The following is a 22,325-nucleotide window of genomic DNA, read 5'->3' as shown; positions in this document are numbered from 1 at the left end:
ACATTAACTCACTTTGCTACTTCTCCACTTAAATTCTAAGAAAAAGAAATGAGTAAAGTGAATGTCATATTTTAATTATTTCTATGGTGTCCCCCTGCCGCCAAAAAAAGCAAATGATAATGAAAAAGTGTTACACAATAATTTTAAACCTAATTCACAAACTTTTTAAGAAAAATAAAAATATGAAGATGTGATACTTGCAAACGATAGAAGTTAAAGTGCTGAGCACCAAACTAGGCTTTGGATATTCTTTCTCCAGCTTTCTGGATGAACAGGCCCAGGCGGTAAAAAGCTGTGTGTCATGGCCAAAGGCAAGCAGGCTAACTCAGGGTAAACTAGAATCTAATTCTTAGGCCGTTGGGCTTGTAAATGTTCCAACAGTGCATTTTTGGTCACCCTCTGAATCACGAGGATTTTGAATCCGATACACTCACATAAATCAGACTGGGCTATATGTCACCCGAAGATCCATGGTGGAATGAGAAAAAGCATAAAGATCTAGGACTCTTTTGCCTATAATATGCATATTATTTCATAAGGAGATCCATAAGCACTGTAGAATGATCTAGTTTTTCTCAAATGTTATAGCACTGCTCTGAGCCAAAGGACTAAAGAAAGTCTACATAAAACGGAGGATGCCAGCTAAAGCTAGGCAATCTTCACATACTTAAAATGAGCTCAAATTAGGTCATAACTAGAAACTTGTCATTCTCTAATTTTGAGTTTAATTTCACATAGAGACAAATGACTAAAGAGAAGGTAGAAAATTCAGTTCTGTAAACCTCTAATTTAGAAAAATATATAAGCTCAAAATTTGTCCCAGGGATCTAGTAAGCAAGTATTTGGACATAAATGATTATCTGTCTTATTTAAATACCTTATAGAGATTATGAAAGCTAAATAGTAAAACACTTTAAAACTGTTAAATTACCTATAAAAGCAAGGGATTCTAGAATTGTGAAACTTTTTTTTTCCTTTGGCTTGGAACGGCAGGTTTAGCTTTTTGATAAATCCGTTGAGTTCTATTATGGGAATCAGGAATGTCCTCGAATAATCAGTAATTTAATCTGAATGAGATATCGCCCTCCAATTTATATCCATCAGCGTATCAACAGAATATCAAACTACCAAATAGCACATTGCTAAGTTACACGCCATTCAATACTGAGATTAAAAAGTCACTGAGAAGGACTACCAGTGTTCTGTTGCACAGAAACTACTGAATGCATTTTAAATTTTAAAAAGAGAGAGAGAGAAAGAGAGTGCTCATGACATTTTTAGTTTTGTTTTTCTTCCCACAGTCCTCACAGATAACCTTACGTGAGAGATGTAGAAAGTCACTACCCTTTAAGCTGAGTATATTTCCCACACAAGACAGGTCTATATCTGTACCTATATTCTCTGTCTTCTAGAGTCATAACTTCTATAGTAGTATTGCACCCAGAGTTCCAAAAGGAATGACTTCATGTTCTTCACAAAACTAAGGAGAGGTTGGGAGGAGGAGACGTGTTGACAGAGATTTGAGTCGGAGTCTCACAGATGTAATTTGAAGAAACTCTGGCTCTAGACTGTCACTAATTCTCCGTGGAGATTCTGCAGCCAAAACCACTTAACTTTAAGTTTTTACAGAATACATAGCATCTTAAGCGCTCTCAAGTAGGAGTTTCCATTAGTGTTCTTTTCAAACACACAGCTTTTTTCTCTTCATTTTTAAAAGTTTGTCATTTGTGGTTTGGCCCATCAGCAGTGATGAATGGCCCCGAAAGACATCAGAAGTCCAGTCTGGTTTCAATAACTCTGAAGATACTGGAGGCAACTGAAGGGGATTCTTTTTTCCTTCCAACCTTTGCTCAGTTCAATATTTCTTCTATCCCTCATCTCATACAAACCACTGTTCAGATTTCCCTCACTCCACTCCCTCAAACTTGACCTCCTCTGTTCCCTTTCCTGAGGTCATCTCACTCTGCTCATCCCTACATCTCTGAAAGATGATCTAATAAGTTCTTTGGGAATCTCCTATCATCCAAAGTGAGACAAGGCAGGTTCTAATCTAATGCTTGACTTTCCTGCTGCCTCAAAGTGTGCACAGTCTATGATGTGCTCCTGTCTTGGTGTCCGTGTCCACACAAGAGCACACAAGCATTTTCAGGCTTTGTTATTGCAGCATCTACAAGCATGGGTGGTGGTTCCTACTCAGACAAAAATCACACCTGCTCAACAAAATAACTCAACAGAGAGTAAAAAAATAACTCCAGAAAAGCAGAAGAAATCAGTAAGTCTAAAGCCAGCCAAGTGCTTGTCTTAACTATTTTTAGCACGATGTGAATAAAAATTTAATATAGACTGACTTCCTGGTGAAGGTTTTCCAAGCCTCAGTCAATTCCTGTCAGGAGACTGCACATGCATTTTTGTTTGGTTACATAAATGGTAAATATATTAACATTTAACATTTTTCTCTAATAGTAAATGAATAACTAATTACTAACATAACTTATTTTAGAAGAATTTCTTTCTACTTTACTGTATGAAATAGACATATTAATTTTAAAGACTTTCTTCAGAATTTTTCAGACACAGCTTTCAAGAAAGTGGTTTAATCCAGTCCCATTAAATATCATCTAATGGCCAGTGGCTCTTAAATTTACATCTCCAAGGGGGATTTCTCTTCTTAGATGTCAATAAATATCTCAAAATTATCATGTGCAAAATATACCTCTTGATTCCACCTCAACAGCAACCTACTCATTTCTCAGCTTCCCTATTTCAGTTATTGGCTCCACCGTTTACCCAGTAGTCAAGCCAATAACCTAGGATTCATCCTTGAGTCTTCTTTCTCCCTCATCCCCTCCATTCAACCTATCAGCCAGTGTTTATCAGCTCAGCCTAAAAAGTGTGCGCTGAACTTGATAGCTTCTTCTCAAGGTCCACTGCAACTGCAACAAAAACAAATTCTAACCATCATCATTTCTTGTCTATGTTATTATAATAACCTCTTTACTGATCTATCTGTTCTACTCTTGTCCCCAGTGACAAATCTTCACCCAGCAGCCAGAGTGATCCTTTAAAAATATACGTGAAATTATATGAGTCCCTTCTTTAAAACCCTCCAAGCTCTTTCCCTGGTTTACAGGACTCTCAATCCTTGTTCTTACCTCGTCTTATCCTCCCTTCTTTACTAGGCTTCAGGCATAGTGCCCCTCTGTTCCTTGAACACACCAAATTAATTCCCACCTCAGGGTCTTTGCATCTGCTAGTTCTCTGCCTGAAATGATCTGGCCCCTTTTCTAGGTCTTTGCAGAAGAAGTACCTACTCTTCATTCGGGTCTCAGCTCAAATGCCAGCTCTTCAGAGACACCTCCTGGGAAATGACCACCCTGCTTAGAGGATCCCAGTCACTCTCTAATATCTTCTTTTATTTTCTTCCCACAGGGAATTGATCTCACTTGTTTATCATCTGACTCCTGCCTCAAGAAAGCAAGCTCTGTGACAAGAAAGATCTTGCTTGCCTTGTTCAGAGCTACATCGCTAGGTCTTGGCACAAAGCACAGGGTAGCTGATAAGTCTGGAAATACAGGCAAATATATAATACATGTTATAGTCCAGGTAAAACATGACAAAATAACATTGATTGTGTTTCCAGGCTTTATGTAGATATGAGTAAATATTTGTGAAATGGATGAATAAACCAGTTCAGGAGTTATAAGACCCAGGTTTTAATTCTGGCTCTCCCACTAAAATCTTGTGACTCTGTTCAAACCATACAACATGCAAATAAATATATGCATCTAGAAAACTAAATAGGTAATGTAGTGTACTATATTAAATAAGTCAAAAGACATAATGTATCAAAAAAGCACTTTTTAAACCAAAAAGTATAATATAGTTAAAGGTATTATAAGCATATGGTACAAGAGTTGTAAGCTTATTTTGTATGATTTTTATATAAAGCTTGGGGTAGACAACCTCTCTATTTCCTTTTGAATTGAACATGAGGTATCCCTCTTGGGATAATCCTTTGATGACTTATAAAGACGAGCCTTATACATTTTTTTTATTGATTTTAGACTTGTAAGGATTTTTGCAGAAGCAGGTGGCAATTTTTTCTTCATATAGGTTAAAAGTTAAGCGTGCAATTTCTTCTAATTGCACCCATTTTCAATCATCCATCCTCAGGACTGTCCCTTATTCACAGCTCCCGTAACAAAGAAAAGCACTTACGGCTCCAGTGTGCTTCTTACAGGATTCAAATGGAAGAGAACCTTCCCCAGTCAGCCAGCTGTCCTCACCAATCTCATCACTCAGGAGAAACTCATTCAGCTTTTGAACACTGCAAAAGGCAAACAAGCAAGCACACAATAAGGGATAAAAATAAAACCACCACCAAAGAAGTTCTACCTAAATAAACAAACTTTTCCCCCACTGTTACCATGGTAAGCAAGCCAGCTCTGAGAGTCATTTCTCAGGACCAACTGGGAATTCAGCTAGGATGCTGGAGACTGATGGGATCCCAGGACCTGGGGCTTTCAGCGCTTAAAATGAAAAATCTCAGAAAAACCAGAACCAACTGGTCACCCTAAATTCAACCAACTCTGCTTTGCACTTTTTTTTTTTTTTTTTTTGCAATTGTATTTCTTGTCAAAGACAATAGAATTAGAGAGGGACTTGAAACAGAGTGGTTAAAAAAAAATAACACCAACGAAGGAAGTATCATTATTCTCATTTTACAAATGAAGGGAAATAAGGTACAGGGCAGTTAAGTAAAAGCATACAGCATATAGCACACAGATCATGGGTCCCTGCACACTATGCTATTTTGCTTAAGCACTACTGTATATATTGGACATATTTTCACAACCTGGCAAGGAGAGGGCCCTCTAGAATATTACTACGCAAAATGTTGGCCAAGATCAGTGGCATCAACATCACCTGGGAGCTTACTCGAAACTTAGAATCTCAGGCCCACCCAAGACCTCCTGAGTCAAAATCTATATTTTAAGAAGATCCAGAGATGCTTCATAAGCACAGTACAGTTGGAGAAACCCCGTTCTAGAAGAGTAATTTGCAAACATTCTTTACTGTGGTCTCCAGAGGCTGGACACAAGACCCCTTGGCCCCCTTACCCCACCCATTCTAATTTTCTCAAACCAGTGTCATAGGATCAAGAGTAAAATGAATCAAAGAAAACAAGAACACAATTTGAAAACATCCTCCCATAAATAAAATGATACACTACAGAAAAGTCTGTGAAGTTGAAAAGACAAGAAATGCTCCTTCTAGCACACTAAGATGCTAACAGTGGGCAAACTGGCCTGGCACCTACAGCATCACTTACAGGGGAAAGATTGCCATTAGTAGGAAACTAGAAAATACACATTTGAAACAAAAGATTTTTTTATTTTTCATTTCAGCTTGTAGTCGAGTTAAGTGCCTCCAGACAAGTCTGCATAGTTTGTTTTTGTGACAGACTAAAAAATGAAGAAAAGTAAATTCAATACAGTCTGTTGCTCATGAACTTTAAGCTCTTTAGCTTTGCATGTCATAGGAACTGCTTCCTTTCTTTGGAAACATAAAGGTAGATAAAATCCACTAGGTCAGTCTAACTATTAACTTCTAAATTTCATTTACAGGAAACTAAAAGAAATCATTTTTTCATTCTTTTTTTTATTGAAGTATAGTTGACTTACAATATCATGTTAGTTTCAGGTGTACAGAACAGCAATTCAGATATATATATCTACATATATATATATATCTCTACATATATACATTCCTTTACAGATTCTTTTCCCTTATAGGTTATAAAAAAATATTGAGTGTAGTTCCCTGTTCTATACAGTAGGTCCTTGTTGATTATCTATTTTATATATAGTAGTGTGTATATCTTAATCCATAAAAGTAATTTTTTAATTGAAGTATAGTTGATACAGTATTATATAAGTTACAGGTGTACAATATAGTGAGTCACAGTTTTTAAAGGTTATACCCCATTTATATTAATAGTTATAAAACACTGGCCATATTCCCTATGTTGTACTATACATCTTTGTAGCTTATTTTATACATAATAATTTGTACCTCTTAATGCCCTACTCCCTATGTTGCCCCTTTCCCCTTCCCTCTCCCCACTGGTAACTACTAAAGTGAACCACTAGTTCTCTATATCTGTGAACCTGTTTCTTTTTTGTTATATTCATGAGTTTGTTGTATTTTTTAGATTCCACTAAAAAAATAATTGTTTAAGGAAAGGTTTGGCTGAATAATACTCCATTTTATATGTATGCTGCATTTTGTTTATTCATCAGTTGAGGGACATTTGGGTTGTTTCACTTTTTGGCTATTGTGAATAATGCTGCTATGAAGATGAATGTACAAATATCTATTCAAGTCCGTGCTTTCAATTCTTTTGGATATACACCCAAAAGTAGAATTGCTGAATCATATGGTAATTCTATGTTTAATTTTTTGAGCATCTGCCATACTTTTTTTCATGGTTCTGGAATTCCTGACTTACTTAAATATATTCAAGTTATGACAACATGGCTGAACCTTGAAAACATTATGCTAAATAAGATAAGCCAGGCCCACAAAAAACAAAAATTGCATAATTCCACTTATATAAGGTAGATAGAATAGTCAAATTCATACAGACAGAAAGTCAGTGGTGGTCACCAGGGTCTGGGAGGAGAGGTAGGTACAAGGGGAGTTATCATTTAGTGAGTATAGAATTTAATTTGAGAAACTGAAAAAGTTCTAGAGATGGATTGTGGTGATGTTTGCACAACAATATGAATGTACTTAATGCCACTAAACTGTACACTTAAAGTGATTTAAATGATAAGTTTTATGTTATGTATATTTTACTGCAATTTTAAAAAGAATTTCAGAACCAAAAAAAGAAAGAAGAGCTTTGGGTTTTGTACTCTCTTTGAGTCTTTGACAGCAAAGCCTGATCACATAGATTTGAAAGACGGTGTTAGAAATGCCTTAGGAATGGCATTTTATTCATCTTAAATGGCAGTATCCTTTCTTTACTTCTACAGACTTTAATTGTTATTCTGTTCCAATGTTTAGAAGAGACTGGATTTTAAGGAGCACAACTTTGTCAATCAAAGGAATACCTTTTAGAAAACCTCACACTGTGTCTCTTCACACAAAGGAAAGTATGGGGCCAGGTTCGTGTGCCTTTGTAACTAAGCCCAGCAGCTCCTGGTACACATTACTCAATGAATGTTTGCTGAATCAATCAAAGAAGGAATAAACCAATGTTTATTTCAGACATTTAAGTAAGGTTAGTTGATTCAATTCTCCATTTCACTTTCTAGCACACACAAATCTTACTGAAGCTTTTATGAAATTAATGAGACCCATTCTTGCTGAATATCAGGAAGCAATGGTCCCTGAGCATGACTGGAGCATGGGGAGAACTTCTTTCCTCTTCATAAGATCCCACTATGGGACTCCAATTACAATAAACATCGGAGGACCCAATACTAGCACTTTTCTAAATCTCACCCTCCATTTCCCCTCCCCGTCCCCATCATTCCAAGCTCTCTGGCTTAGGGTCCCTTGCACTATTTTTTTTGTTTTGTTACTGTCTATCTCTCCCACTAGACTCTGAACTCTTTAAAAGTGAAAATTTTCATCTTCAGAATCTAGCCCAGTGCCAAAAATATAACATAGCAATTCCTCAAGAAATGTCTGGTGAGTGAATAGGTAATACAAAAAACATTTCCTGTTCATATGAGGGCCTTTCAGAACTCATAGAGGCAAAACAACTATGGAAAATGCATGAATCCTGACCAAGGGTGAAGTAATTTCTACCATGCTGCCAGGGTTATATTTTTAAAATGCAAATATGCTCATACAAGAGTCCTCTCCTTAAAATAACAAATGGCCACCCTGCGCCTTTCAGCATCCTTGGCATCATCTACAGGCTGATTGGGATTTTACTCTCCAGCTTCATCCCCCAGTGCTTTCCTTATCAGGACCTTTCTCCAACTACATGCAATTACCTTTAGCCCCCAGAAGGTACCAAGATCTCTCACCTCTCTGCTCACCCCTTCCCCTTGCATACATTGCTCCTTCACACAGAATGTGTTTTCCCTTTTTACTCAACTGGCCAAGTCCTACCTATTCTTTAAGATCCCATGAAGGAGCTATCACCGCCTTTAAACCTTTACTGACCGGACTGTCTCCCTCCTCCCTTGATAAGCTTCAATGAGCCTCATATATGGCCCATGGTATTCTGTGTAGTGCTCTATCACAGCATAACATGCATGTTGTAATTACCTTCCCTTCCCAGTCTCTCCAGCTAGACTGTGGACTCCTGTGGATTTCACTCCATCTTTCATCTTTGCCATCCCCAATGCTTAGCAAGTTACCTGAACTGCTTAATAAATGAATGTGGATCCACAGAAAGACATATCTCTAAAGCACGAAATGGAGTTCAATAAAATGGTGTTAAATTAGTAAAACGGAGATTTGTTAAATATCTAAAATATATAGGCAATGTGCTGGGCATTTTTCATGTATTATCTCATTTAATTCTCCCAACCACCATAAGCAGGAACCATTATGATGCTCATCTGATAAGTGAGGAAGCTGAGCCATAGAGGCACCAAATAATATGCTTGTGGTTGAACAGTGAGTAGTCCCTGGCTGTGCAGGTATTGAAAGCAGGTAAACTTGATACCAAACAATTCCTTATCCTGTCTCCATCACCTTTTAGTTTAGTGTTTTACTAATTTCTCATTGGTTTGGGTAATTCATCAAAGTATTTAAAGTTTTGTTACCGATGATATTTTTTCACTTTTCAAGTTTGGGTGTTTATATACAGCTTGAGTACCTTGGACAGGTGCTATGTTTTGGGGGAATAACTGATTTTGTTGCTGGCAGTTATGTGTTTTCTTGTGGAAACCATGAAAGTTTTGTAAATGTGGACCAGGTCAACCTGTGAGCATGTTCTATGATAAATATAGTAACAATTTATTTTATTGAAGGTAATCACAGTAGACTAGCCAAGTGTACTTTCCTTTGGGAGGTAAATGAGAGAAAGGACACAGAGTTATCTTCCACCAAAGCAAGGGATTAGTTTTACACATTTTTTCCCTTGGTAAATAACATCTCTGGATATAGGTACTGCATTGTACATCAAGTACCAGAAATCTAAACTCAAATTATTTATAAAGGATACAATATAGCAACTTAACCTTTTCCTCCAGAAAAGCAAAACACATAAACTATTTTCTTACAAATAAAGCAAAGAGGACAAGTAAAGCAAGCATCATGAAAAAAATCACTAATTCAAATATTTTAATATTTTAGAAACTAGTGACTTTTCTACTTTTCTTCATTTCTTCCCTCCATTTTGCAAATGTAGACTGGAACACATCACCATAAAAGGTCCAGAAAACTCAAATGATGTGGGGTGCTGGGGTTACTAGGAGATAACCTGAATCTTAACTGCCTCTTTCTTGCATTTTATTATGTATACATAAGATCCCACCCAGTGAGCACCACAAAGACAATTTTGTCTAACAAGCTAAATATTTTTAAAAGAAAGCATAGAATTTTCTCGAAGCAACGAATTTTACATGGCATGGAATTTTCCTCCAGCAGAGCAGTTTACACATCTCTTACAGGCACACGTAACACAAGTTGCAGAGAATGCTGCACCCTATTCTAACCCACCAAATTTCTGAATGCATCTCAGAGCGTAGCAAAGGAATTATGACTTCCACAGTCCTGAGAGGAGGTTTCAAAATCAGCTAACCAAAGTCTCCGATCATAAACAGGCTGCTCAACTCGCTGTGGGCCAACTGGCATTAAAGCCTGGTCACGGGTTCCCAGGCAGAGAAGGAAATGCCAAGCTCAGTCCACACTGGGAAAGATGCTCATTTGGGTTCCGAGAACCGGCACACAGTGGGAAAAAGGACTGGCCTCCTCTGTTGACTGGTCATCTCCCTAGGACCCACAAATCAACCACTGAAAATCATTTTAGAGAAGCAAGTTTTTATAAGCTGATTCTATTTGGCCTATGGCTTGGGAAATCTGGAGCTGAGCCCTGAAAACAGACTGGTCTTTATCAAACTGGCAAATGCCTTTTCCCTGGAACGTACAGAAGAAAGAGTGCTACGCAGAAATATAGAGTGATTATGATCCACCCTCCAGCTTTACTAGGATTTACTAGAGCAGGATTGTATACTATGGACTTGGGGAAACCCACACTCCTAGATTTATTAATTTTTTTTCACAGCATCTCTTAAAAGTCCTTTCGGTGCGTGGTAACCTCCTGATTTCAGAGGACTGAACTATTATTAGTCATCAACTGCTTTCTATTTGACTTGTAGCACAAAGTCAAATTCAATTAAAAAGGCAATCATGAGAGGGACAGCTATTAAGTGGAGAAAATGAAAATAAGAACCAAAATAGCAGACTCTGGCCATTTATCAGTTTTATTGTTTGAAGTCGCTTCCCTTCCAGAGCACTGCCTAATTTGGAAGTGGTGCTACAGAAATCAGTCAGTGATCCGTACAAGTGTTTCAGAAGTCAGAACAATAAGAAAATGAGGGCAGATGAGGTCAGAGGGCCTGAACTTTAAACTCTTAACAGCTCCAGAATCTGTTACTAACAGCATATCTTACAGAATAGGATTGAAATCTTGTTAAGGTATTAGTGTAAAAAATCAGAACTTGGTTTATAGTAAGATAAGGTAGATGAATTTTCATGATATTTGGTATTAAGTCGTTGTTAAGCCAATATAAACTATTGCCTAAAACTAGAGGTTCTGGTATCTTGAATATTAAAAAATAGTTTGCTTAACAATACATAGACATTGGGAAAGTATTTCATTTTAAAGGATCTTACAGTAGATGTTCTACATTGCTGTTAATGACAACACTATGCTTAGTATATTTAAGGCCTCAATTTTCCAATTTTCATTCTGTATTGAAATATCTTGGCATTTCTTTCAAAGGCCAGATATAAATATGATAACTGTTTATGAAACATGCTGAGATTTTATAAGGTTTATAGGACCTTATAGCAAAAAGCAAAATACCACTTTAAGGCTACCTTGTTTATAATATAGACTGAAACATAGCTATGGCACTATGGCACATACAGGGTAGTATAATATAGTATGGTAACATATTTATTATATAATACAAGTAAAAATGGCGGGGAAATGGTCATTATCAGACCAAATCTATTTTTATTGGAAATTGTGAGTCTGAGATAAAGTCTACACTGCTTAGAGACCTATAGAAGTATACTTAAAATTAACAAAACACTGCACTCAGTTTTGAAAAGTTTTTCCATTTTCAGAGACTGTGAGCCTGGATTTTTTTTTTTTTTTTTGGCCAAATTTAACTAAAATTAAAACAGAAAATATGTATTGATATGAACATTCTCCATCACTGCTGGTAAAAACATAAACTGGCCCAGCTTTGCTGGAAAACATTATGGCCATATTCATTAAAAAAAACTTAAAAATCTGTACACATTTTGACCTACGTCTCCTTCACTGGAAAACAACATGGCCATACTCATCAAGGGCATTAAGAAGATGCATACTATTAGAACAAGTATCACCACTTCTAGAAATCTGACTTTAGAAAATAACCAGAGAAAAGTTTAAAGATAAAAAGATGCTTCTCTCAAGTGTAATTTACATTATTTATGTTACATGGGTGAAAATAGAAACATTCAAAATGTCTAAGAAAGAGGTAACCATTAAATAAATTAGAATACTTCCCAACAATGGAATATCATGTAGCCAATAAACGTCATGTATTATGGTCTTAATGAGGGGAAAAATAACCCCCCAAAGTTCAAAATTTTTATTTTAGAATAATTATTTTTATATGAAATAGATAAAAGACTGAAAGGTAGCATACCAAAATTTTAACAAGTTATCTCTGGGCAGTGATTTGGATGTTCTTTTTATACTTTTTCTAACTTACTACCATGAACAGATAGCATTTCTATAATCAAGCAAAGAACTCCAGACATTCTGGCACATACCTGATGATGGCTTTGACGGCAAACCTCACCACAGTGGAGAGCAAGAAGAGAGGGGTGACCAGGATGTGGAAGAGAGACAGTGAAGCAAAGGCCTCCGCAGGTTTGAGATTGTTCCCACTGGCATATGCATGTGTCACAAATGTCTGTGCAAAGAAAGGATTTTAGAGAAAGCTGGAGAAAGTTTCACAAATACTTGTGTTCAATTTTACAAGCCTAACAAATTCTACTATGCCCATATGTCCATTGCAACTCTGAAAAATATAATACAATTACTTTATCCAAATCACTCCCTAAGAAAAATAACATTTGCTATTGGTAGAGTACTTAATGGTTTACATTCATTCTAGCAGTAAACTTGTGAAAGGGGCAAAACAGATTCTATTGACAGATTAGAAAATTAACTTCTGTCAAATTACTGAGATGGGGGAATAACCATGGGAGAATCCAGAGTTCTTAAAACCTACTCAGGCTCTTTCCAACCAATACTAAATTTTCTGAGAGAAAAAAGGAAACATTCCATTGTGTTAGGGTCCCTATTGTGGATCTTTCCTAAAATTGCCAACAATGGTATCCAAGGCAGACTTATTTACAAATATTTCTAAGTACAATACTAGTTCCTGGGTTTGTCCTTTTTGTTTGAAATATAATGTAATCATTTAACATTTTCCAGTTGTTGATCTAGCACTATCTTGTAAGAATGTCCAGGAACAAGGTCATGGAGATTAGGACAGTAAGTTTTCAACCTCTTCTAATTTTGCTCCCCAGGACACATTTGGCAGTGTCTGGGGATATTTTTGATGGTACTAATGGCATCTAATAAGTAGAAGCCAGGGATGCTGCTAGACATCCTAATGCAGAGGACAGGTTCTCACAACAAAGAATTAATTATCGGGCACAAAAAGGTCCACAGTGCCACGGATGAGAAACCCCGGATTAGAACTATCACAATGGAGACAGCAAAGAGAAAACTGAAGGTGAGGTAGGTAATATGTTACCACCCACCCATTCTTGTTCCTAAGTCATTTCTGAACACTGACTTAAGTCCATTTCTTAAGGTAAGAAAAAGTGTCTTACAGCAAGAACAGCTGCTATGGGAATTGCCGCGTTCATGAAGACTGTGGAAAGAAACCAAATACATTAGTTTCAGTGGACTGTGAGACATTTCATAACTTTAATTAATCATCAATTATTACTCTAACTTTCCTTGAAGACAGGAAGGACCAAGTACATTAAGTAACATTTTTGTCTTGAGTCCACAAACATTTCCCAGTTGGTATTTCCTGGTTCACAGTTGTGAACTCCCATAGGTGAGGCTTAACCAGAAAATGTGAAAAATTATTTTTTTCTGAAATGTTACAAAGAGCAAAATTTAGATAAAGTTACTAGAATTTAACACATATGCATTCTTCAGAGTATTCACGGTCTGTATTTTGTTTGGTCCACTAAACTAACTTAAAAACATAAAAATTGGGATATTACACAGATAAAAAGAATTTGACATCACGTGAAAAATCTCCTTCCAGCAGTGATATTAATTTTCACTTATAGACCTTTTGTTTAATAAAATAGCTCCATATCTTGGGCCCTCTGCTTGTTTAAATATCTCTCCAGGAATATATTACACTATCATTTGATAAACATAATATGCAGAACTGAAATAAGAAAAACTCATATTTAGGCTAAAATACTAGCATTTGGAAGTAATAGGAAAAATAAAAAGCCAAGTTGATGATTTGTAGTTATTTTGTCATAAACCATAGAGTTTTAGGAACGGAGGACCAAAAAGTAACTGCATTGTTGGTAACAGGGCCAGGCAATGGCAGAGCAAGAACTATAATCTAGTTTTCTTGATGCTCAGAAGACAGTCCATCTAAAAACTATCACCAGCTCTCATGATCCGCTCTCATGAACTGTCCTTACCACCATGTACAGACTCAGCCTGTGCTCCTGAAGGTCCAGAGGTGGCTGAGCTATCAAATCCGAATTCTTGTACGGTACCAGCGATCCAAACACGGCTCTGAGACTCCTAACAGTACAGATGAAGAATCATGTTTCTGTCTTCATTTTTCTCTGGCTATTATTACCTTTTTTTTTCTAAGTGTATTTCATTCTTTTCCTCCACATCACTATTTATAACTCATTCTAAATATCTTTAAATAAGTAATCTCCTCTTGATGAGGAAGAGTGAGAGCAGCTGCTATTTTACTAAAAACTATTTATTTGGCACTCTGCACCCAGTGCAGGTTATCAGGGACCCTTTCTACGTCATCATAAAGATGAGGATGAGATGCACAAGGTCACACAGCTGGGCTCCTCAGACCGTACTCACCACCACTTCACTCTGTCACTACTCAACAACTCACAATTATTGAGGTATGATGGGAGTACCTTCTCCTATTTAATGATTACAAATACCCTGCACAATAATGAGGAAACAACTTAGGAAAGATGAGTAACAGGCAAGATTCCAAACTAGGGGATGACAGAGCTTGGATAAAACCCAGACAATTCTGGTCAAAAGCTTCATGTTCTTCCCACTTCTCCATATAAAACTCTATCAAAGTGAAGAGAGAAAAAATAAAATTGTGTCTTTGTCTTTCACCAAAAAATGAAATCCATAAACAGCACATGACCATTTGGCAGTGGAGATTAGGAAATGATTTAACAGAATCTCTTTTGCCCTCAGATATGATCTCCAGTGGCAAGAACATTGATTCATAGAGATGGATCTTCAGTTTTATTAGTATTTATCCTGTTTAACTTTGTTTTTCAATATTTTCCAATAACACAGATTGAGCGCTTTTATGTTTCAGGTGTTTTTCTCAACACATTACATACATTATCTTATTTAATTCCCCCAGGTATGCTTAATACAGCCCAACTTCCTGATGAGGAAACCAAGACGCCACCAAATGCTGACCAAGGATGTAGAGCGGACAAGTTGCTGAGGCAGGATTTCATTTCAGATCAGCCTGAACTCTAAGACCCAACAGTAACCACTATGTTATACAGTTGACATTTTTCTTTCTTTCTTTCTTTCTTTTTTTTTTTTTTTTTTTTTTGGCCTAAACTTATGGTACTCTGCAAATACTATTTACAAAATATTTTTAACAGTTAAAGAACAGTGCCATGTCCACTGTCTCATTTGACTCTCACAATATACCTGTGAGAAAGGTATTATTCTTTTTTTTTTACAACTTTATTGGAGTATAATTGCTTCACAATGGTGTGTTAGTTTCTGCTTTATAACAAAGTGAATGGTATTATTCTTATTACACCAATTTTTAGAGGAGGAAACTGAGGGAGGTTACTGAACACTAGCCCACTTGCCAGGTGCATTACACAAAACAATGAGTAGGAAGCCCTTGATGTAGTGCCTGGAATAGAGTCAATCAAAAAGTCAATCAACATTTGTAGCATTCCTTAATCTATTCTAATCCTTACTACAATCCTACATGGTAGAGATTGTTATTTTCCACTGTCACACATAAAAAATTGAGGCTTGGAGGATAGAAATAGTAACTTGGTCAAAGCCATACTGCTATGAAGTGGTAGAATTGAGATTTAGAGCCAGGTCCATTCAACTCAGATAATGGAAGCTCTTCACCACCACCACCACCATACGTAACCAAATCGGAAAACTTGGAAGTGGTGTAAGTGGAACTTTACACCACTGATATAAGAATTCCTGCTGCCTATAGTCATAAAAACATGATTATGCATTTCCACCATCATGATTTCTTGTTTTTCTTTTCAGTATGGTCTACTCTGTCCTCTTCTCTTTCGTCTCTGGCTTTCAAAAACCAACCCAAATCTTACATAACTGGGTTAAGGTGAGTTAACAACCCACCTCTGCCATTTAGTAGCTGGATGATTTGGGGGAAATTCAAGTTACTTAAGCTCTCTCCACCTTCATCTTTTAATTTGCCAAATGAAGGTAATAACAGAATCAAAATCTTTGGGGAATTCCCTGTCAGTCCAGTGGTTAAGACTCTGCACTTTCAATGCTGGGGCCTGAGATCGATCCTGGTCGAACTGGTCAGGGAACTAAGATCCTGCAAGTCATGTGGCGTGGCCAAAAGAAAAAAAAGAAAAAAAAAAAAGAATCAAAATCATTGGGCTGTTGTGGGGATTAAATAGGATGGTATATGTAAAGCTACTTATGGCAATAATTGGCTGAGTATCTCAATATATTTTTGTTATTATTATGATTATCATCATTATTTCTGGCTGTATCCATCCTCGCCATGAGAACTTCAGTCCACTGCAGAGAGAAATATATTGTAGAAGCCAGCAGCTTAGAGTACTATCATATAAGCAAGTGGATATCGATCATTCCATCTTCTAGCGTTTTGACACCATATTAGCAGTGGTGCAGAGCTGGAAGATAAATCTCCTCCCCATTTCATTTCTAATGTATCCAGCATTAGGGCTAGAATAAATGAGCTATATAAACCAAATATTTTTCTTAAATCCATTTCACAAAAATAGTGTTTATAATCTCTAAGGACTCAAGTAGTTTAGAATTCAAAGGAAACAATCTATAAACCTCCAAAACTTTAAGTGGTTGAAAGTCTGGGGAACAATAGAAATGAGCAAAACTGACACACAAACTAAATCAAACATTAGTGAGAGTAGTTTGGCTAAGTTCAGAAGAATTGTACTAACATGAACTCATTATTCTTGAGAGTACTCAGTGTCACTCTTTGAGAAAAAAAACAATAATATTTTTGTAGCAATTGCTTTTTAAAAATTAGAGTTGTGGAGAAAATGCTTTGTATTTAAAAAGTCTTGAAAGTGTATTGGAAAAGAGGGTTTTATGTGAATGCAGTTTGGCCTCTTTCATCTGGAAATGCTGACACTGTTTTCTCCTCAATTTTCAAAACTGGCATTTCACATGCAATCTTCGAGGAAATATAATAACATAAGCTCCCAAAGAGACAGGGAAGACAACCTCACATAATTTTTAGGGATGTTTGGGGACAAGAAGATCAACAGTATCACTGTCAAATCAATTTAAATAAATTTTTACTGAAAACCCATGATGCATCCCAACTGTAACTGATAAGAGGGTTTCAATGATCAGTACTACTAATCATCACCATCCCCATTTTACAGATGAAGAAACCAAGGATTTCGGATGTCAAGTAACATGGCAAAGACACATATTTGCAAAGACCTGAATTCAGGTCTACTTGACTCTTAGCTTGTCCTAACTCTGCTCTTTAAATGTAAATAACCTCGCGTGGCTAGCGGCTATTGGACCACACAAATGGAGAAAATAAATGGGCTTCCTCTGACGCCTAGAATGCCTCAATGATCACAAGTTAAAGTGAACAGACCACATGTTTTTTGGTGGTCCTCGGAGCAACAGCAACTTACTGGAGAGTGATGTATAAAGAGCAAAGGTTTTGAGACTGGATAGTTCTTTCATTCTTGTTTCTTCCACACTCTTGCAAAAGATGTGCTCCCAGGCGTACAACTTTAGAAGTTTGATGCCTTTCAGTATTTCATTTGTTTTCTTCAGTCTCTCAGTGGAATAATCCTATAAAAGAAAGGAATAAAAAACAATGCAAGCTTCATCCAAGTGAATCAGAGAGGCAAGACCACGTGCTAGATACAGATTAAGGAGAGCGTGATTTCTGCCTGGCTCTGAGTCTGAGATTCCCGGGAGAAGCAGTGAAACCCTCTGTACTGCTGCCTCCAGTGTGAAAATGAAGAGTTGAATGAGACGGCCTCAAATTTCTTTCCACCTAAAAACTGTTTATGCCTGTGTTGCTTTGGTTTAAATAAAAGCAGTTTCTTGAGTTTCACATGATTTCCTTGAATAATGTCTGCAGATAACACACACAGACATGTAGGGAAATGATAAAGAGGCTTCCAGTGGCTTCTTCTAATATCTAAATCATTTCTTTCTCCCCTCAGAACTATCACTCATACTTAGGAAAAAAGAAACAATTAATATAAGAAAAGTCAGTTTGCTTCTGATTTGGGAATGTGAGGGTACAGTATTGTGTGTGTTCACATTGAGTCTTCATAAGACACTTATTGAAACCAAGCCTATTATTCTTAACTTCAAGAAATCTCCACCTCCTTCTTCATAAGCTCTTGTGTAAGGCCTAAATTAGAGGTACTGATTGCTAACCACTTGGATCAACTGTAAGGGGATGTGTAGCAGATCCAAAAGCCTCTCTTTAGTCAACTGTTTCATTTTCCTCCAAATATTACATTAGAATTACTAGGAAAGTACAATATTACCTGTGAACTCTCAAAAGGATCTGCAGAGTGGCAAAAGGCAGATAGGAGGAAGCAAAAGCAGCAAATGATCTGATTTTTTTTAAGTATAGTTGATTTACAATGTTGTGTTAATTACTGCTGTACAGAAAAGTGGTTCAGTTATACATATATTATACACATTCTTTTTTCATATTCTTTTCCATTATGGTTTCTCATAGGATATTGAATATAGCTCCCTATGCTATACAGTAGGACATTGTTGTTTATCCATTCTATGTATAAATGCTACATCTGCTAACCCCAACCTCCCACTCCATCCCTCCCCCAACCCCTCCCCCTTGGCAACCATCAGTCTGTTCTCTATGTCCCTGATTCTGTTTCATAGATAGGTTCATTTGTGTCATCTTTTAGATTCCACATATAAGTGATATCATATGATATCTGTCTTTCTCTTGCTGACTTACTTCACTTAGTATGATAATCTCTAGTTGCATCCATGTTGCTGCAAATGGCATTAGCAAATGATCTGATTTTATTCACCTTTTTGTCTCTTGAGGGTCTTAAGGACCTGTCAATGACTGCTTTGGTGAGTGAACGAATCAGTATGAATGGCTAAATGAAAGTCAGATGTTGGTTTGTCATGTCCCCTCTTTATGTCCCCCTTCCACACCTTTCTGTATTCGTGTCCTGGAGTAAAGAGGGTAGATGGCTCAGACAGAAATAATAAGTAACCTCGTCAGAAGCGGCAGAAAAACAAGTGATAAAAACCACTTGTGTGACATGAGACTTGCTTGTCACGGTAGAAACACCACCTTGGGAAACAGTCCACCAGTGGCAGCATCCCTACATTTCACGCCTGATTTACAGACAGCCTTGCTCATATTTAATCAAACTTTATTTCTAAACATGCTGTCAACAATTTTATTATTTGCAAATATTTCTTTAAAAGAAGCCAATTCTTGCTCAAATAAAATGATTTCATGGCAAATTGAAGCCAGAAAGGGTCAATAATCAAGCTTTTTCTTGCTTGCCAAGTTGACCACAAACATACTAAGGCAGAGCAGCTGCCACTGAAACATTTCAGTGTAACTCCATAGCTCATCACATGGTCTGATTCAACCCTAGGGACATTTAATTTCAGAAGCACCAAATCTGACCCTTTATTTGTTCCTCAATCCATTTCTCCCATGTCAGTAATTGACATCCAATGTACGTGTAATCAAAAGTACCCATAAGTGGGTTCTCTAGTACCCATAAGTATAGGTAAGTGATCTACAAGAAGATCCAAAGCCTCTTCACATCTTGACTCGTGAAAACATCAGGCATTGGGATTCTTGTATTTACAGTCTAAGATTGTTCCGTCTTAGATGTCAAATCCACTTTTAAAAATTGTTGAGCAACCCAGAAATTTCCCATTTGCTGCCTAAGAAATGAAATGAAATATAATGATTTCCAAATAATCCTGAGTGGTATGTATTAATTTCCTATATTTTAAAAATAAAACCGCATGACTAGATTTTACTAATAAAGTTTCCAAAAGATGTTACTTACAAGAGTGCTCTTCTGAGCCTCTGCCAACTTTGTAGCAATGAAGTACTGAATTGGCGCAAGGAGCACAATGACAGCAGCACCAACCAACGCGCTGGACCCAAGCAAATTGTAGAGCAGAATCACGCCCATTATGATCTAGCAGGGAAAACACAAGGCAAGGGGAAAAAGAATAGGGCTGTGGGGACCACTGCATGAAAGGAAGGATTTTTTAGTGAAATTACAGTGTTTCTTAATTGTTATATTAAGTGTATTTGGAAGACAACTCAACTGTGACAGTTGAGTTTTGCTATGATTTATTTGGCAAAGGCTAAATAGCTGGAATTTATTTTTAGTGTCATGATGTGTGCAACTGGTGCCGAACCAATTTACTGCATGAGGTTGCAGAGTGGTCCCAAGGATGATTTCAACCTGAAATGGGCTTCAAATTTTTAAAAGAACACAAAATTTTTCTAGAAAATGTTGTCACCTGCCATAAATTTAACATCCCATATTCTCTTGGAATTGTATTAGCTTTTCAAGGCAAGGGGGATAGAAAGTAAGAACCAGCGTCATCATGTAAGAGAACAAGATAGTTGTTTGTGGACTAAATGATCTGAGCTCGTCAGCTCCTCAATGACCCCGGCCGTCACTTAATGACAAAAAGGGTAGGTCTAACTAAAACCGTGGAGAAGCTAATGTTGGTGCCCCATCTTACCTTACTTCCCTTTTTAAATTTATTTCCCAAACCGAAGACTGAACTACTTAGGCCTAGCCTCTCCGGTTTGTCACCTTCTTCTTCTTTTTTTAAAACTCAGGTTTTAACCCTGTTATCTTCTCTTGCTGTTGTTTTTTTCGATTTCCCAATAGCTCAGTTTATCGTAGCTCAAGATGTCAACAAATGAATTGTATCCATACAGTTAAAGCCTTTAACCATGCCTATATGCCAATGATAACAGCTTATTAGTGACCATCTGGGGGCAACGGCACATGTTTAGTGCCTAATCAATTAGGCTCTTTGGGAATTCCAATGAAAATGAAAATTTCCTTCAGGTCACCTCTGATGCAGTCATTTAGAGGCAGCCTGGAATTTTTGATGCACTTTAAATTACACCATGTAGGCAGCTACCTAGTTGACCTGTGTATAAACACATTTTGATAAAATAAAACAAAGCATATTCTAAATCTTTACTTTGTGCCAAGCACTGTGAATGATATACACATGGATTTGGATTTCCATTACAAATGAAAAAACAAACAATAAATTTTAAAACTGATATCTTCTTGTTCTTATTTCCTCTGTAAATAAGAATCTTACTTATATTGATCTACCTGAACAGGCATAGCCCATAGATTGGGACACAGGAACAAGAACCACATGAGTTGATTGGTTTCAATGGCAACCAAGTTATTGATCTGACCCAAGGTCATCTCACCCATGGATAAATTAGATGTAGAAAGCCGCAGGATTTTATTGTATATCATGGCCTGAAAAAAAAAAAAAAAAGAAAAGAAATGTACTTGAAGCTCTAAACTTAATAATCAACATTATGCTTATTTATTTTCTTTGAAAAAAATAACTTTTTAAAAATTTTTGAAAAAAAAGGAGAAAAACCTTATAATGCCATCTTCTTAAGTCAACCATTATTTTCATTTCAGTATTATTACTTTCAGTCCTCAACTAAATAGAAACTTATTTTTTCTGGTGATATAATCTAAACATATATTCAAATTTAAACATAATCTCTGGAACAAATAGTAACAGAAATAAATAAATGCAAGACTTCAAAATATTTTAATATATTATTATAAGTATTATTTTTAATTCTCAGTGAGTTTATTAATTAGTTCTGTGGTTCTTTTTTATTAAGTAGATCCTAGAAGTGTTGATGTCATAATATCACCGTGAAAATGGAAGGAAAAAACTAAACTGAAGCCTCTACCATTCCTATCACTAGATGGTATGTGGCATTTTCAAGAGGCCAAGATCATTCAAAGCTTGTACGTACCAGCAGGGCTCCACGGAGATTAATGCCAGTCTCTATGGTTACATAGTAGGAAGCCTGCAAAAATGTCCTTTGCAGAATAAGAGCCAAGAACAGAAGAACTGCTAGAACATAGGCATTTTCAAGAAATTCCTTTGATGAGAGGGTTTCTGAAGTCTTATCCCAAAAGAAAAAAAGATATAAATTAAAACTGTTCATATACTGGTATACAGTTTGCACGTATTAAACAATACATGGTTGTTAAATATAAAAACTCAATGTCTTTATAGTACAGCAATGGAATGAGCCACAGCAAGGCAATTTTGGTTTTTCCTCATAATATCCACAGATACAAATACAAACCAGTTCAATGTAAAAAATCCCAAATTGATCATTAAGATGGCTGGAAATGCCTGAAGGCATTTGTAGGGAAAAAGGTACATTTAAAATTTTTTAAGTTGAATACATTTTCTACAAAGATACAGTCTACCTTACTTAACTGGAAAATAGTAAACCAAGATAGGAGTTAGTTAGACTGTAATTTAGAAGTAG

General features: G+C 36.6%; 1 protein-coding gene across 11 annotated transcripts in view; it reads right to left on the bottom strand.

Annotated features, from left to right (window-relative positions):
• ABCC9 (ATP binding cassette subfamily C member 9) overlaps positions 1–22,325 on the bottom strand; it is a gene marked incomplete at both ends in the record, with an annotated part of 138,976 nt that overhangs the window by 95,774 nt on the left and 20,877 nt on the right. For all 11 annotated transcript variants that reach the window (XM_079716026.1, XM_079716030.1, XM_079716032.1 and 8 more), the window contains 7 exons: positions 4,219–4,327; positions 12,025–12,167; positions 13,099–13,139; positions 17,407–17,569; positions 19,813–19,947; positions 21,121–21,276; positions 21,798–21,950. In XM_079716026.1, coding sequence (XP_079572152.1) covers positions 4,219–4,327; positions 12,025–12,167; positions 13,099–13,139; positions 17,407–17,569; positions 19,813–19,947; positions 21,121–21,276; positions 21,798–21,950 — 900 coding nt within the window. The remainder of the gene's footprint in view (positions 1–4,218; positions 4,328–12,024; positions 12,168–13,098; positions 13,140–17,406; positions 17,570–19,812; positions 19,948–21,120; positions 21,277–21,797; positions 21,951–22,325) is intronic.

Source organism: Hyperoodon ampullatus (assembly GCF_949752795.1).
Source record: "Hyperoodon ampullatus genome assembly, chromosome: 11".
Lineage (NCBI taxonomy): Eukaryota > Metazoa > Chordata > Mammalia > Artiodactyla > Ziphiidae > Hyperoodon > Hyperoodon ampullatus.
The sequence above is the reverse complement of the archived record's forward strand: the minus strand, read 5'-3'. Positions and strand labels throughout refer to the sequence as shown.